Genomic DNA, 18,575 nt, shown 5'->3' on the forward strand with positions numbered 1-18,575 from the left:
TACAATGATACAGATCAATTTGAAAGGGTCGTTGAGACCTGGGGCATATTGCATGTACTCAGAAATATGAGTCATAGATGCTCAAGCCTTCCAGATCTTCTGCATCATCTCTGTTATGAGAAGAACTTGCTTTTACAGTTCTGCTTGAATTACCAATGCACATCAGTGATAGTAAATACCAATATGTTAATAACTGGCAGAAAATAAATGCAAAGTAGGAGAATAGAGTCTTGAAAGGGAAACATGGGCATAATTGTGAAAGTGGTAGGTAGGAGTGCCATTAATCTCTCCAGCACAAAATGACAGGAACATTTCATCTTTCCTTTCTGTGATTTGTTATATGGTTGAATTTTAGGCACTGTGCTCATTGTTTATGTAGTGATTGGATCTCAGTGGTGACATATATTTATTGGTATCAGGTAGGTGTTTGAGCATGGGTCCAAGATCAGTGGTACTTGGGGTTCATTTAGGAAAAGGTTAAGATTAAAATATGAGGGTGTATGGCAATAGGGGATATGTGGGTGTATGGCAATAGGGGATATGTGGGTGTATGGCAATAGGGGATATGAGGGTGTATGGCAATAGGGGATATGTGGGTGTATGGCAATGCCAAAATTACAGATGCGGCTGTGCGGCATGCCACCCTAAAATACTTGCCGCTCTTGGCCTGGGCATTTGTGGCCTTCCCACAGATCAACCCCCACTAAATATTGACTGTCTATGGCATCTTACAGCAGCCCCTCAGGTGGCATTTGCCAGAACCCACAGATTGCTTCTCCAGGCCTGTTGGATATACTATTACATTATTTCTATATGTAGAGGCTGTGGCCAGGCGTATTTATGTGTCATTCTCACTCTCGGGCATTGCCAGTTCTTACTTCAAGCCCATAATCCCATGAAGATTAGACTTTGCCATCAATCCATGTGCCAAAGCCATTGCGCTAGAAACTGATAGCATATTGTGCCAGGAGAATCTAAGCCTGATGTCCCACGGAGCATTAGTCTCCCAGCACAGATAGGAATCGTTGGTGGAAAGGCCTTCGCAATGCTTCAGTTTTCCAAAGATTGGCAAAATTTCCTCCTGCAGACAACTTTATGCGACTTTGGACTCCTATTGTTGTTGGTGGAAAGCCATTTCAGAGCTGTTAGTCCCCTAACACGCTCCGTGGGACATTTTAAAATGGACGTTTTTAAATGGAAAAATTGTATCTTCATAACAATGTGCTGTGGCTGCATGGACAGATAAAACAGGCTTGGCTTCAGCGAGGATTAGTGTTAGACTAGTGTGAAGGGGAATGGAACTAATTCCACACTATTCTATATAGGTTGCATTCTGTACTGGAGCTTAGGCTCAGACTCATTTGCTACAATCATTTAGACTAATTAAAATGATATTACAGTTTGTACATGAGCTCCACATTACAATTAATTTGTTCTTGCTGTAGGGGCAGATAGTGTTTGCAAACCAGCACGACCCCTTCCACAGTATGAAATTCTCTTTTAAGCCGTCAGCGGCACTCAGGTAGAGAAGTAGTTAAAGGAATAATTGGAAAGGAGTCCAATAAAAAAATATAAAAAAATTAAATCATGTATATTTAACTAACTATGACATGTTCTGCATGTGTATATAACAGTTTTTGAAAAGTCAAATAAATTTTGTAATATAAACTTGAAAAAAATTTATTTAAGAAAAACCTGTCAAAATACAAGTGTGAGCAATGGCACAAATAACTCTGCTTGTGTAAAATGGTACGTTCAAACTCGGCTGCCTTCGTAACTCTTCAAACGGTTAAATCTCTGGCTTGTTCTGAGCTTAGCCCCATGGTGGTATTTTGGCTGATACCTTCAATGTCTCCCTCCTATTCTAAGCTACACGGCCTCATAAAACAGATACTGCCAGCACTAACTTTATAAGGAAGTCACTGTTTGAAATCACAGCCCTTATTTGGCACCTCCATGAACTTTTATGATGCTTGTGTTGCTCCCCAAGTGTTTTTACATTTGACTGTGGCTCATGAGTAAGAAAGGTCGGGGACCCCTGCCATAAACGCACTTACCTTTCCATTTTCTACCCTTGATCCTAGACCCAGTTTTGCTGTTCTGTATCAGTACTGCTATCCTATTGTTCCATACCTATTCTTAAAGTAGCACACATCTATTTACACACCACTATTGACCATGTGGCCCCCTGGGTTGTCCTCCGGCTCAATTATAGGACTAGAAAAAGGTCCATGGGTGGTGAAGAGGAAAGCTGTTCCCAAAAACCCTAAAAGCCAATGTTGCCATAAACGCACCGATAATATCGTACAAAACCTCATTTCGTACAATATTCGGTGCGTTTATGGCAAGTCGACTCGCCGATCAGCCGGGTTAAAAGATTTTGATCGGGCTCCATAGAAGGCGCCTGAGCAAAATCTGCCGTCAGGGCTGAATCGGCAGAAGGAGGTAGAAATCCTATTGTTTCTACCTCCTTATCTGCCGTTTCAGCCCTGAAGGTTAGTGGCGGATTTAACGATCTTTCATGCGACCAATGTATGGCCACCTTAATTTTGCATTAATCTCTTAAGGTTTATCATCAGTGTAGCTCTTGGGGGCACAGGAGGTACAACTGCCCTGGGGCTTCTGGGCTTTGGAGGCCCTTGGCTATGCTGTGAGAATGTTTAGTCATCTGATAATATCAGTTTTGTGTAACTGCTCTCTACATAGCCTTTCATGCTCCTTAGAAACTCCCCAGATTCCATTCTGCACAATCCTGTATCAATAAGGACAATTTTTCCCAGCCCTCATGACTGATATTCTTCATTCTCATAACATTGCATTCCAGTTTCAGTACCCATGAGTTATGCTTTCCTCTTCTGCTTGTTTAAAGAATGCAAATGCTTCCATCCTATGCCCAAACCCTGCTCCTGGCCAGGCTATAGAAGAGTGTGCGACTGAGTCTGACACACTGGATTATGATACCCAGTGTAACAGACTCTTCCATTGCATTTATTTGTAGTACTGTGTCTACTTCTTTTTATTAATAGAGATTGTCTCCCGTTTCCTGCTATTTTCATATTGTCTTACTCTAGCTGTTACCTCCCACCATTCCTATTGCTTCCAGGGTCTACAGGGAGATCAGAGTGAGGCCCAAGCCCCATCACAAAGAAGGGCAGTGGGGTCCCCTCAGTACAACTTTTCTCTACACTTTATAGCTCTGCCCTTTACATGTGTTCACTACCCTGGCATTATTGCGCCATACAGCGACTCACTATACGCCGTTCCCTACAACAATTGTATATCTATAAGTTCCTGGGCTCCACAGCAAAATCATTTTAAGGACCCCCCTAAACTCTGGGAATAAGACATTTTCATAAAGATACATTAAACTAATTATCGCTCAGCGCCAACTCCCCTGGGCCTTTTATTATTACTGGGCACCATAGCAGTTGTAGGGTATGCTTTCTCTATGTTAATACCCCACCTTCTATTATTGCCCCATGCAATTGGTTATAGCATTTATACCATTATGCCTTTTAGTCATGCTGAAATGTTACTGTCCTGTTAATTATTGTATATTATTCGCTCCTGTAATGTTCCTACATTGTGCCCTCACACAGGTGGGTTACCCTTGGATTGCCAGTTGTTTTCACCCTAGCATCACATTCTGGATATTGTGAATACACAGCGTGGCACTTCTAGATCTAATCTCCAGCCCAATCAGAGATTCAAAGCCTGGGGGGATCTATGGCTGTTTAACAGACACAGTCATACTCCCAAATTCATATCAGTTCTGAGAGGCACAAACATTATACCGGCCGGGCATTTTAGCTCAGGTTTGTCTGCTCTCTAAGTGCTGGTAACAAAATTATGCACAGATACAGATACGATTTGCACTGGTCTCTTCTACGCCCTGCGGGAGGTCTGTATGGCCAATTGCCATCTAACAGATGTCATCCCGTTATTAACTCAGTCAGTGAAACCTACATACTACCCTACAATAAATTCATCTATTTCTCTTTAAAAACAAAGCAGCAACATTTTTAAAAATGTGTCTATTGAAGTAGAGAAAAACAATCATATTGTGGCACTTTATGTAAATTTAGTGAATAATGTACCCCCTATTGTAAAATATAAGGATATTATAAGTCACAGAGGAGTTCCATGATAATATAAAAGCACAAGGCTGAAGCACTGTTTATAAGTATATAATTTACAGGATTGTAAGGATCCTATTGTCCCTATAAACACTGGCCCTCTGTGGACACTTTTTCCCAGTGCTGCTAATTGGCGGTAAATGAATGAAACCCATATGGAAGTGCTAGAATTGGCTTTAAAACAGAAAATCCTAGAAAGAAATGAAGTTCATCCTCAAAAATTCCAATTTCAAGCACAGGAGGCTTGTTGTGTACAGGTGGGGAGGGCCAGGCATGGGGTGTCATCTCACCAAACAATCACCCTATGCACCATAGCTTTTAGGTTGTTGTTGAAGAACTCCCACATTCCTTTATACAGTTGGTACAGTCCTAATTATTAATGCTGTTTTGTTCAGTTCAGATGGACAAACTGGACGCAAACTATATTTCCTAATAACATAAGTATACTGTAAGGGGAGTAGGCAGTGTGTACAGCTAACAAACAACTGGCATACATAGTTGGTTAAGTAAATGAACATTATTGCTCAGTTTTCCTACAATCCGGAACGAAGGTTAACCTACTGTAATTCATTCATCCATTTAAAAAAAGCCCTATCGGGGGCTGTTTCATGTCATTAGATTGAGGTGGGAAAATGATATCTCTCTGCCAGGCCTGAAATTTATTGTAACCATTTTTTTCTAAGCTTTGGTTTTGTATAAAAGAACACAGTAAAAGAAAAGTACAAAACAGGCAGACAGACAGACATATAGTTGTTTCATTGGCTACTCGCTACTCAGAATTAGTAGGGGGTGCAGGTATGGACCAATAGCACCCCTGTCATCCCTGACTTGTAGTTCAAATACATTTTTTTTAATTTCACTTTCCCATATCTTCTATCTTATAGAAGATATGGGATATGGGATTATAGAGCTGGCCTTATTATAAATGTTGAAATTATCGTTGTGGGTGTGGCTTGGGGAATGTTCAGGGTCAGCATTAGAAAGGGAACCAAGGGCATTTGGCTTGTAGCTTACAGGGGTCCCAAGGCTAAATTCTAACATGGACATTATTATTGTAATATAGCTTGAAATTGTATATATAAAAACAAACTTGCTACTCTGCAAGACATGTTGAAGGTTGTTCAATATGCTTATTAATCCCCCTTGTTACAAAATGACAGCAATTAGTATTACAGTCAAATGCAGACACACAATTAATATGATCGGCATATTTGAAAGTTTTGGTTTACACTTTCTCTGTATATTTATCTTTATACGTCGGATTTAGTTTCTCTTCCCATTGCTGGAATGCAGGTTCCACTTGTAGGTATAAATTGGCGGGAAGGAAACTTAGGGTTTCTAAGAAATAGCCTTTTTGTAGTTTTGTTTTCAAAGTTGGTTTAATTTATCAAAAAAAAAAAAAACACTTTCTCCACTTTATTTTGAACTTTTTACATATAATATGACTCTTTGTGCCCTTTAAAGATGCCGTTTTAAAAAATGCATTTCAGCCTGCTATTTGCATTAATATTTTATAGTGCACACCATTTTCTAAGTGGGTCAGTTCTGCGGTTGCACAGCGCAGCTTGTATAATATTTAAAGTCACTCAGTCTGTTATATGTATATATTTATACCTATATTAACCCAGACTAACACTGCCACTTGCTTTCATTGACTAATTAACTGAGCAATTGGGTTTAATAGGCCATTAGCAAAGCAGCGACAGTGTTAATTCTCTGCCATCCAGGCTGCTGGGTGTTGAATAATAAAAGAGCCATTTGAGTTCTAGAGTGTATGTTGTATGGCCGAGTGCTCTCGGAGTGCAGCCATAAGTGTGTTAAGTCACTGCTTAGCGACTAAGATCTGGGTTGTACAGACTTATTATAGAGTCCAGTTGAGCGAAGGCTGATGAGAATTGAAATATTCATTAATAACTTATAAACATTGTTAGTACGGGAGTTTAACCCATCTGGTTATGTAAAGGAATAAAGCATGGGATTAGAGGCGGAGGTGTGAGAAGAACGTACACGGGTGTCTCCTATGGAACAGTGACCACAGACTGAAAGTCCGTATGAGGTTGGGAAGATGACAGATGGCGCGGTTGGTCTTTGTGACTTAGCACATGGCACAGGCAGGAGAAACTTGTCCTCGAATGTAACCTGCGGCCTGTGAAACTGGAATTTTAATTAAAGCACAGACCAGGGTCTCCCTGTTCCTCACCCCTAAGCTGGCACAGGAAAAAGGTTGTTTGATTATCCTTTCCACCGGAGTTCTGCTAGAACAGCAGGTTGGCATATAAAAAAAGTACTTAGAGTATCCCACCTACCCCAGGGTGACAGTGCCTGTCCCTGTCCTGCTCTTATAGAAGCTGACAAGGGTAGATCTGTAAGGCAAGATGTGCTCTGGCAGAATTGTGTCATAGCATAAATCTGAGCATCCCTTAACCCTTCCTAGAAAGAGATATAACCATCAAATGCATCTTCCAACTCCGGCCTTAGGCCAATTGGACCTGTTAGGAATAAGCTGTTCAGCCCTCCCCCAACAACGATTGCCCGATAATGCTACAAAGTGTTCTGGGACATTAAACACAAAGTAAGCACTGCATTCATACTCGCACTGTATATAGTGTGCTTGGGGGCCAATAATCACTGTCTCTCATTGTATATAGTGTGCTTGGGGGCCAATAATCACTGTCTCTCACTGTATATAGTGTGCTTGGGGGCCAATAATCACTGTCTCACACTGTATATATTGTGCTTGGGGGCCAATAATCGCTGTCTCGCACTGTATATAGCGTGCTTGGGGGCCAATAATCACTGTCTCTCACTGTATATAGTGTGCTTGGGGGCCAATAATCACTGTCTCTCACTGTATATAGTGTGCTTGGGGGCCAATAATCACTGTCTCTCACTGTATATAGTGTGCTTGGGGGCCAATAATCACTGTCTCTCACTGTAGATAGTGTGCTTGGGGGCCAATAATCGCTGTCTCGCACTGTATATAGCGTGCTTGGGGGCCAATAATCACTGTCTCTCACTGTATATAGTGTGCTTGGGGGCCAATAATCACTGTCTCTCACTGTATATAGCGTGCTTGGGGGCCAATAATCACTGTCTCTCACTGTATATAGTGTGCTTGGGGGCCAATAATCACTGTCTCTCACTGTATATAGTGGTCTTGGGGGCCAATAATCACTGTGTCTCACTGTATATAGTATGCTTGGGGGCCAATAATCACTGTCTCTCACTGTATATAGTGGTCTTGGGGGCCAATAATCACTGTGTCTCACTGTATATAGTGTGCTTGGGGGCCAATAATCACTGTCTCTCACTGTATATAGTGGTCTTGGGGGCCAATAATCACTGTCTCTCACTGTAGATAGTGTGCTTGGGGGCCAATAATCGTTGTCTCTCACTGTATATAGTGGTCTTGGGGGCCAATAATCACTGTGTCTCACTGTATATAGTATGCTTGGGGGCCAATAATCACTGTCTCACACTCTATATATTGTGCTTGGTATGTCAGTGCCCAGTGCTTGAGGGCCTCATTGTGCCATGAAATGTTGGGGGCCAATGGAACAAGAGAAAGACAGGTAAAAAGGCAGGATTACACCATCAGTCACATGGAGAGAGTGTGAGGCAGGGACTGTTTGCCCACCCAGCCATTGAACCCTGTGCCAGCTGGCAACACCTTGTGTAGGAGCCCTGCCAAAATAGTCCCAAATTGTCCCTCAGCATAATAGCACTGTACATTTCCATGTTTCACCTTAATCTTTGCAAAGGGTTAAAGTCTTGCTGCCCAGGCAGGGGTTGGTGTGGTGCTAGGGTATTATAGAAGGTTTTGTGGTGCAGCTCTCCACTTCTGAATTTGGGTGCTTTGACTGACACTGTGCTCAGATAGAAAACAATGGCAGTCGCTGCCTCTGATATGGGAATCACTGTGCCTGTGGCAGACCTGCTGGTCACGGCCCCTGTCCTTCCCAGGATTGGATAGTTGGCTGGAAGGTGTATTGGAGAGTATCTGAACTGAAAGATAAAGTCTGTTTCTAGGCTGGGCCAGATTTCATGTGCCAATACATGATCCGCAAACAATTCCCAAATCATGAAACACATTTGTAGATGCATTGTGTGATAATGTATAATGATAATGGTGGATTTAATGAATCAAATGTGCTCATGAATGCTCTGCCCCCTGGTAGTGTCAGATATGGATGGGTGGGCATGGGGATATGAATGGTAGGGTATAAGTAGGGAGAGGGGGGGTTCAGACACAGGCCTAGAGTTGCCAGCTGGCATTTTTCCATCAGGGCCTGTAAAATACCTGCAAGACTGGAGCCACTATTACAAATACACTGGCAATGTATTTGCCAGCAAATGTGTAATACCCTTAGGATGAGCCCCAGTCTGTCCTAGTCTTACATTGTTTGCCAGCCATATCTGCCCTCCAGCCATCCATGCTTCATAGCTCCACCCCATTTACATCACTGCCCCTCCCCTTTATACCACGAACTGTCCCCTTTTGTGCCACCTTAACAGCTGGGTAAAATTATTCAGAAAACTGGTAAACATACAAAGGTCAACTATTTGTCAATCTGCACAATTTTATTTTGGCAAGTCCAGCTAAATAAGCTTATGTCATTAAGGGGGGTCATTTTTCCTTTCAGGACAGGCCTCGGCCTCTGAGTGGCTGAACTGGTAGAAGGGAAAGGGTTGGAGACTGGGTAGGAGGGGCCTGTTGAGCTTTGCAGGGTGCTGCTTACATAAGGGCCACATTATGTTGTATGGACTGTTAGAAAAAATGGTTACGTGATGCAATGTTCTGTCAGGCTGAGTGTTGTAGTTACAGGCCGTGTGCGTGTCTGGACTGTGTACACCTGTCTTCTATCTCTGTTTGCCCCAAGATCACCTGTTTAACCACAGAGCCGGGGAGGGAGGGGGAGGAAAGAATTCACCTGAGCAAGGCCAATGTGATATGTAACCCATTCTCTGCCAGATTTCATTCCTTATTCATTTTAGGGAAAATGTACAATAGAATTATCAGGAGAGCTCTGCTACTGCAGGGAAGTTCTATGCACTAAGCTAATATACCTCCATTTAGGGAAGATCTAGGGTTAAATGGAATAACAGGAGGGGTTAAATTTAATGATAATGGGTACTGTGGCCACTGCTTACCTATAATGCAAAACTGGCACATTTCAACCTAGAATTATTCGAGCATTGGCACAGTGTGAGGATAACTCAGAAAGAAATCCCATTAGCCTCTCCAAGAGCAACAGTAATAAGTGAAGATAACATATTTTTCCCCATATCTTGGGCTGTCCCACAGAACAGTGGTAATGAAAGCTCAGCTAACAGATCTTTCTTACTAAGAGACTATGTGGGGCTATTAGGGCATATATATATGTATATATATATATATACATACAGTGTAGTTTTAAAAAAATGCCTCCTTTTTCGAGGCAAAACAATTGTTTTTAGTTTATTCAATGTTTACATTATTTTTTAGTAGCCTTAAGGTACGGAGATCCAAATTATGGAAAAATCCCTTATCCGGAAAACACCAGGAGCATTCTGGATAACAGGTCCCATACCTGTAGTACTATACAATTAAACAATCGGGCAGCACTGATATAAAGTGATGTTTATATTGCCTTTCTGTGCACACTTTGCCATTGTTGCAGCCCTTTCCTACAAAAGACATAAATTCATGGGGTTCAGTGGAATATATTTTTATATTTTATTATTCTAGTGTATAGAGCTGCTACTCTGACTGAGTTCACACAAGCCTGGGGCATTTGTCCCTATCTGTTCTGTTCCATAAGGGTTGGTCACCTATAAGTTAATTTCTAATATGTTACAGAATGGCCTATTCTAAACAACATTTCAACTGATCTTCATTTTTATTCTTCTTCTCCCTTTTTCCAGTTTTCAATTGGGGGTCACTGACCCCGGCAGCCAAACCCCTATTGTTCTGTGAGGTTCCAGTTTTATTATTATCTCTGTTTTTCATTACTTACCTTTCTGTTCATGTACTCTCCTATTTATTTCCAGTTTTTCATTCAAACCATTGCTTGGTCACTAGGGTAAATTGGACCCTAGCAACCAGATAACTGCTGAAATGTTACACTGGAGAGCTACTCAACAAAAAGTTAAATAAGTCATATACCAATAAAAATAAAAAATGATAACCAATTACAAGTTGTCACTTTCAGCTGCCAGAATATCACTGTCTATGTGATACTAAAAGTTAATTTGAAGGTGACCTACCCCTTTAAAGACAGCTTTTTATCAGACTCTTGCTACAGATACAGGTATGGTGACCAAACAGCACCTTTAATACAGATTAAAGCAGGGGGACATTCACTGATATGTGGCAGAATCATTTCGCCCTGCATTAAAGCAAAGCCCACTTACACAGACAGGCGGTGGAGCAATGGCAGGTAGTATGTGCAGTACTAGAGGGTAAGACATGGTGCGCTACCAGAAGCAGTAGGAGGAGTCTGTTTGGTACGAGCAGTTCTGTTTGACAAGGAGGAGCTATAGAAAGTTCTGGTGCCATATGTTATGCTTTCTGAAGTCCAGCTACTTTTTTCTCTCCTTGACTTCCTTCTTGAGTTCTGCATTTTGCATGTGAGAACGGTAAACCCGTCCAACCACTTCTTTCTCTCCACTTTTTGCTTCCTGGGATGGGGTGGGGGTTCCCAACATAACTCCTTCCTCCAACAATCAAACAACAGAGATCATAAATCCAGCTATGTTTAGTTACAGATTACGGAGACACACATAGCTGAGAGAGAGTAGGGTGAGAAGCAGAGCGTGAAATGCAGAAAGAATTGTTAATATCAGCCAAGACAGGGAGACACAAACAGTGTGTGGAAAAAGGAACTCACTTGATACCAAATAGAGTGCAGGAGAAGTAGGGCAGAAGGGGAGAGACAACGTGAGCCAAGTGCTACATTCAGAGAGAAGAGGTAGAAAAGTGAGAATTAAACGGTGGAATGGATTAAGAGCTTGTTCAGAATTTTATGGTTTAAGCCTCTCTTTGAGGTTCCAAATGTTGGCTCCACAGTCCTTAACAAGGTTACAATAAAATACTTCAGTTTCAGTAACTCAGTATAGGTAATAGGTGTTCACTTTAATATCTCACCCTAACTGGCAGTCAGGTGTTTAACCTTCATTATCTGAATGTGTGCACCAATATATTCTAGCACTCTATAGATATTATTATACATCATTGACATGAGTCCCTGCCCCAGCGGAGCTAACAGTCTAAGCTCCCTATCACATTCACACACAGTAGGGTCAGTTTAATTAGGAGCCTGTATGTTTTTGGAGTGTGACAGTGTTAGAGAAAAAGAGAGGAGAAGCAAGTCTATGGAAGGAGCCAATGTGATCTCCTATAGCAGCTTAATCTTGGACATTTATCAGGAGTTTTAAACCTTATGCATATATAGTAATATTGCTGCTTCCTACACTGATGTTGTATCTTCCTTCTCTTTACAGAGTTGTACTGTGGTGGATAAAGGCTTCTGAACCTTGGGCTGAGAGAGATCTTCCCCTTGTCTTCCAAAGAAGAGCAATTTATGTTGGCCCTGCATCAGAATGCTGGGCAAGAGATGGTGACCCAGTGGCCTCCAACCATGGCCAGTTCCACAGTTACCCCATTGACCTCAAATGCTACAGAAGAATACGATCCTTTAGGTGGACATGCGGTTTGGGAAGTGGTCCTCATTGTTATTACGACCGGCATCCTGTCTTTGGTTACAGTCATTGGGAATGTCCTTGTTCTCTTAGCTTTCAAGGTCAACAGTGATTTAAAAACAGTCAACAATTACTTTCTGCTCAGTTTGGCCTGTGCTGATATCATCATTGGTGCATTGTCCATGAATTTATATACCACATACATTGTTATGGGGCGGTGGGCACTGGGCCCTGTCTCCTGCGACCTGTGGCTGGCACTAGATTATGTTGCAAGCAATGCATCTGTCATGAACCTGCTGATCATCAGTTTTGACCGCTACTTCTCTATAACACGGCCACTTACATATAGAGCTAAGAGGACACCAAGGAGAGCTGCAATTATGATTGGCATGGCATGGTTCATCTCTTTTGTGCTATGGGCTCCTGCCATAATATTCTGGCAGTACATTGTGGGTGAGAGGACAGTGGAAGCCACCGATTGCTACATACAGTTCTTTAGCCAGCCTATCATCACCTTTGGCACTGCTATTGCTGCCTTTTACCTACCAGTTACCATTATGATTATACTATATTGGAGGGTTTACAGAGAAACAGAGAACCGAAGCAAAGAATTGGCAGGGTTGCAGGGTTCAGGGACAGATCATACTTCCCACCCTCTTGCTTTGGGTAGCGTCAGAAGTGGAAGCAGCAGTGGAGCTGGAGAATCTGAAAGACTATCAAGAGGGCAAAGGACGGTGCCAAGAGCTAAGCAGGGGTGTTGTTTCCCTCGTCAGCTTACTTCTAACCCATCTCTCAGGAGTTACCCAGAACATCGAAGCAATGGCAGTTGTAACACCATGGAAGATGCTGCCTCTGCAGACTCTCTCTCTTCCTCTTCTGAAGCAGAGGATCGTCCATATGAAATGAAGAACATCTGTTCAGCAGTCATACGGCTTCCCATGGTCAGCTCTGTCGTAGGGACACCCAAAGGCTCAAGGGGATCTAGCGACACTTTGGGAAGAGGTGATATTGAGGCGGAGACCAATGGTGGGAAAAGCGAGGTTACAAGGAAAACATCCAGGGCGCAAGTCACTGCTCTGCCCTCAACCATCATCAGAGCCAAGTCTGAAAAAAATCATCATGGGAAGAGAAAAAGCAACTCTCTCATAAAGGAGAAGAAGGCAGCAAAGACATTAAGTGCCATTTTGCTGGCTTTTATTTTGACATGGACCCCATACAATATAATGGTGTTAGTGTCCACATTCTGTCCGGATTGTGTTCCAAAGAAATTATGGGAGCTAGGTTACTGGCTGTGCTACGTCAACAGCACAGTCAACCCAATGTGTTATGCACTCTGCAACCGATCTTTCAGACGCACTTTTAAAATGCTGCTTCTTTGTCGGTGGGACAAGCGCAAGTGGAGAGCACACAAACATCCAGCACCTTTCTTCAGGACTCCATCACAATGAGCGGTGGGTGGGAAAAACTGCAACTATAGGAAATATGTAAATGTATCCAGTACTCTTGTTAGCATGTGTTTGCACCAAGCAAGGGGCATTAACTTGACCTGTTTGAGTCCAAAAATGTCCGATCACAGCAGTAGATTTCATAGAGCTGCCTTTTAAATAACCCAGTTTGATCTCTAATAAAACTGTCATGTGTTTTTTATTAGTGTTATGAGTGTCATGCAACCTTAGTAATTGAGCATCTTTTATCCTTGTGTTTTATTTTATTATCAATTACCATTTCATGGTCACATGTGGGAAAGCAAACACCTGATTGGTTGCTGTGGGCTCTAAACTGGGTGCAAATGTTTTAGGCATGCACTGAATCCACAAAAGTTTCAGCCATACCAAATCTGAACACAAACTGAAATATACAAATGAGCACAATAAAAAAATAGAAACCCCATTTGGCACATACAGGTGTCCAGGAACCAGAAGTCATGTGATCTTATGGGTTCAGATTTGATTTAGCCGGGTACAGGTATCGGACCCCTTATCCAGAAAGTTCCAAATTACAGAAAGGCCATCTCCCATAGACTCCATTTTAATCAAATAATGATTTCCTTTTTCTCTGTAATTACAAAACAGTACCTTGTACTTGATACCAACTAAGATATAATTACCCCTTTTTGGGGGCAGAACAGCCCTATTGGGTTTATTTAATGGTTAAATTATTCCCTTTTCTCTGTAATAATAAAACAGTACCTGTACTTGATCCCAACTAAGATATAATTACCCCTTATTGGGGGCAGAACAGCCCTATTGGGTTTATTTAATGGTTAAATGATTCCCTTTTCTCTGTAATAATAAAACAGTACCTGTACTTGATCCCAACTAAGATATAATTACCCCTTATTGGGGGCAGAACAGCTCTATTGGGTTTATTTAATAGTTAAATGATTCCCTTTTCTCTGTAATAATAAAACAGTACCTGTACTTGATCCCAACTAAGATATAATTACCCCTTATTGGGGGCAGAACAGCCCTATTGGGTTTATTTAATAGTTAAATGATTCCCTTTTCTCTGTAATAATAAAACAGTACCTGTACTTGATCCCAACTAAGATATAATTAATCCTTATTGGAGGCAAAACAATCCTATTGGGTTTAATTACTGTTTAAATCATTTTTTTAGCAGACTTAATGTAGGACATCCAAATTACGGAAATACCCCATATCCAGAAAACCTGAGTATTCAGGATAAAGGGTCCCATACCTGTACTAGGAATTGGCTAAATCCGAATCCTGCAACAGAGTAACCCTGTTGCCGTGCTGGGTCCATGCACAGAGATTGGCTGAGGTGCGTTGGTCAGAGTTGTGTATGGGAGTGGTGGGGTAAATGTAATTGATGCATCGGGGGGGTGGGATTGGCGTAAATTATTGGTGGCAGAGCTTGGGGCGGTTAGTAGTAGCAGGGGCTTTTAAGTTCAGGTCCTCCAGGAGGTCAAAGGGTTCTCAGTCAGACACTGGAACTGAATCTGGAATTCAGTGCATCCCTGCTTTTTCTTATATTGGTCCCTAAATCAGGAATTCTTCCACTATTTGATCAAGGAACCTAGACCTGGCCTAGCCTGGAAATTACATTCATAACCCATAAATTGATTTATAATCCAATTACTGTTTTCTGTTGTAGGAAGAAATGTCACTGAATTAAAAGGGATCAGGGTAACTCGCCCACCCAAACACCATGGGGACCTATAGGTTAAGAAATCCTATCCAACTTGCCCCAACATTCCAAAGCTAAAAATCAGAATGATGATGATGATGATGATCTAAATATTACAGAAAAAATAACTAATGTAGCAACTCAGTAAAGGATAGAGATGATTCTGTTATTACTGTTATAATTACAAGAACAAAGCATAAAGATAAAGTTAAAGGAGGTGTTTGGTTGGCACGTTCCTCTCATGGAGAGCATGGCATTCAAAGCACCTCAAACTATGGGCGGTTGAATAGGAATCACGCTGCTTGTGGCTCACTCTGTGTAATCTGATAAAGTGATGTGTTGAGTTCCCATTCAGCAGAATGGTAAGTGGGTTTGCTGAATGGGCAATTCTGTTTTTTCAATGGGGGAGAAATGTCCAACAACAGACAGAGCTGTACAACATGTTAGCAGTGATACTTCCTGTCTCTAAAGGTCCCCATACACGGGCCGATTCTAGCTGTCGATATTGGTCCCTTAGACCAATTTGGCAGCTAATCAGCCCGTGTATGGGGACTACAGACAGGCCTGCCCGACAGATATCTGGCCTGAAATCAGGCAGATCTCGATCGGGCAGGTTTAAAAATCTAATCGGATCGGGGACCACATCGGCTCGTTGATGCAGTCCCCAAACTGACTTTGCCTATACCCGTTGTTATAATTTGATTGAATTAGCATGGATTCTCCCGATATTGCCCACCTGTAGGTGGGGGATATCGAGAGAAGATCTGCTCGCTTGGTGACATTGCCAAGCGAGCGGATCTTAAGGTGCATGGGGAACTTTACAGTGGCAGCCATTCTGTTGACCAAATATAGACAATTAACTTTCTTCTTAATTCTTCACAGGATGCATCACCTTAAAGGACACAGATAAAGTTCTGCATTATTTGTGTGTAGAACTGAACTGGATGCCAGATGGAGTCTCCATGCTTGTGTGACCCGGGATGATGGCAAGAAATGCTGAATCCTGTACAGCAAAAGGGGCGGAAGAAGGAGTACCACGAGGTCGGCTCTTTGTAGCTCCCCATGAATACTGCTCTGACCATGTACTTGAGGCAATTCCTCAGTGGTTTTACCAGGTCTTGTGCGGTATGCAGAACTCACTGAGGGCCAGGGGTAGTTTGGTAGGTGGCCAGACTTACCATTCAAAAGATAATTTGTTCATTTTTGGGAAAAAAACGGATGCCTGATATGCCAAACCAAACAAGGACAGGCCAAAGAACATGATAAGGATTTTCTACTGTTTACAGAGCATAGGGAGGGGTTGGTTGTGTATTTATTCAAAATAAAGACTCTTACCACAAAGTCATCAGATCTTGTTCTTTATGCAAAGTCAACTTTGCCCAACACGGTATGGCAACTGCACTGCCATCTTGTTTGCTCCTTTCTGATATAATGAGCTACCACGGCAACAGGATGAAATGGATGTCTGTGACGGTTATGTTCCTGCAAGTCTGTAATGAGCACTATGGTCCCATTTTTGTTGCCCTGCTCTATGGACATTTGGTTCTCGTTTACTTAAACGATGAAATGTGTGTTGATGTCATGGTGCACTTGACAATGTGAGTTGAACAATAAGCCCAGCTCTGTTCTTGTAACATAAGTGGCCATCGGTCTTTAAGATCATTAACCGTGCTTATTAGCATGACATCATTTACATCTTCAACCAAAACCATAAAGCTACATAAAGTCTCTTGCTTTGTTATGACACAATGTATGCCTTTGTTCAAGTGGAGTCTGCTTTCTATCTATCTCCTACTGTATAGACTGTGTGAGTGTTGCAGTAAACTCAAAGAACCCCCTGAGTGCAGCAGACAGAGATGGATTAAGACTTAGCTTGGGTCCCGGGTGGCACGGAAGGCATGGGCTACTTGGAAGCTGGCCTATTTTCCTTTAAGTGCCCCATTCACCACACTTTTTACTGTACTCCTTGATTGATCACCATTGTGCATATTCTTTTGGCCTTGAAATGAATCACTGACGACCATGTGGCATTTACAATATATAACAAATACCCTGAAAGCATAGCATAATGTATGTACCAAGGAATGCCACATAAAATGTAAGAGCTGGGAAAATGATATCACATATTACAAGAATGGAGGTGGCTAAAAAATGACAGCAAATACAATCAATAAAATCTAATGAGTCTGTTTTACTGTTGGTTCTGTGTCCTCCCCTGGAACATCTGAGATGTATCCGAGATCCCTCAGGTGCATATGACATGTTTTCATGGGTTAACAGTCTGCACGTTGGTTAATTGGAGTTGTCACGTGCATTGCTGTCCATATGTGATAAACACGTGCCCAAAGGTCTGTGAATTGGAAACCCACAGGAACCTCATCATAGGGACATTTAAAGAAGGTAGAAGGTTTTTCAATTTTTGGCAAACCCACTTTGCCGTTTTCCTGAGGGGTAGACATAATCCAACACAAGGGTCCTATGCTGACAAATCCCAATTCTTTAGAATGACTTGTTATATGAGTGTCCTTATGATCGTAGCCACCTTGGGCTACAATACCACTTGCCACACCTGCCCTACACAGCTCTGTATGTACATGAGGCAGGGGGAGTGCACCATATGGATCATTTACTTACAGCACTGCAGTGTGCAAAGATGTAAAAGGCCAATATTTACTGATATATATCTATTCCTGTTTGGAATATTGGAGATAATTGATTGGGCCACTTAATATGATATAAACTGTTGGTTAAGTATTCACTGGGGATTCTTTCATGTAACTGACTGCTGGCAATTCAGCAGCCCCATAACTGCACTAGTTGTGGTTGTAAATGACCCCTCATGTGTTTGTAATACAACTCTCTTTTACTGTCAGGGTGGTCAACTGCCTCTTAACATAAGAGGACAGAGCTACAAGGCTGGAAGGGCAATAGGGGTAACAAGTAAAGCCAGCCATACACATTCAGATTGTAGTCTACTTCTGTTGGACATTCAGATATCGATTGTACATTTACATGTAATGATCTCAAACTAGACTAGATTCAGACTGAAATTTAAGAATAAGGCCCAAAAAAAACAAATCAGAGGATGTTCTGAACATGAAATAGTTGGCAGACACCAATCGTACGAAAGTGACTTCCTGGAAATGCACTGTAGGTCCCCCAAGGATATCGCCCGATACACAATACATACACAGATTTTATCCTTATCTGACCAAAATTTTCTAACCTGTCCGATCATGGTAGTAAAATTTAGAGACCACGTGGTCTGAAAATCGTACAAAACTAAGTACGATTATATTGGTGCAATTATATTGGTGCGTGTCTCTTAAGGCTAGAGGTATGGGTCAGTGTGTGTGTATGTGTGGAGGATTCTAACATTGTCATGATACAGACCAATCTATATATATCTACCATAAATCAACTGGTTCGACTTGGGTTGTCCCTTTTTATGTAATATCACCCATACATTGTATCTTGGATTGTTTTAGCACTGGCAGTATATTTCTGCATGACCAGTGACATCCACAGACACGGGGCACATAAATGCTGCATCCCTCTAACACAGAGAGATATGTGTCACAATGAGTTTATCAGGCCGCTGCCCTATGC

The 18,575-nt window shown here is 41.9% G+C and overlaps 1 protein-coding gene across 2 annotated transcripts in view; it reads left to right on the forward strand.

The window, feature by feature from the left end:
• Positions 1–17,155, forward strand: part of chrm1 (cholinergic receptor, muscarinic 1) — an 83,696-nt gene extending 66,541 nt beyond the window's left edge. For both annotated transcript variants that reach the window (XM_004913661.4, XM_004913660.4), the window contains 2 exons: positions 11,619–13,267; positions 15,849–17,155. In XM_004913661.4, coding sequence (XP_004913718.1) covers positions 11,699–13,264 — 1,566 coding nt within the window. In that variant the 5' untranslated portion in view covers positions 11,619–11,698 and the 3' untranslated portion in view covers positions 13,265–13,267; positions 15,849–17,155. The remainder of the gene's footprint in view (positions 1–11,618; positions 13,268–15,848) is intronic.
• The last annotated feature ends 1,420 nt before the right edge of the window (positions 17,156–18,575 follow it).

The sequence above is a fragment of the Xenopus tropicalis genome, chromosome 4 (assembly GCF_000004195.4).
Source record: "Xenopus tropicalis strain Nigerian chromosome 4, UCB_Xtro_10.0, whole genome shotgun sequence".
In the NCBI taxonomy this organism is placed as follows: domain Eukaryota; kingdom Metazoa; phylum Chordata; class Amphibia; order Anura; family Pipidae; genus Xenopus; species Xenopus tropicalis.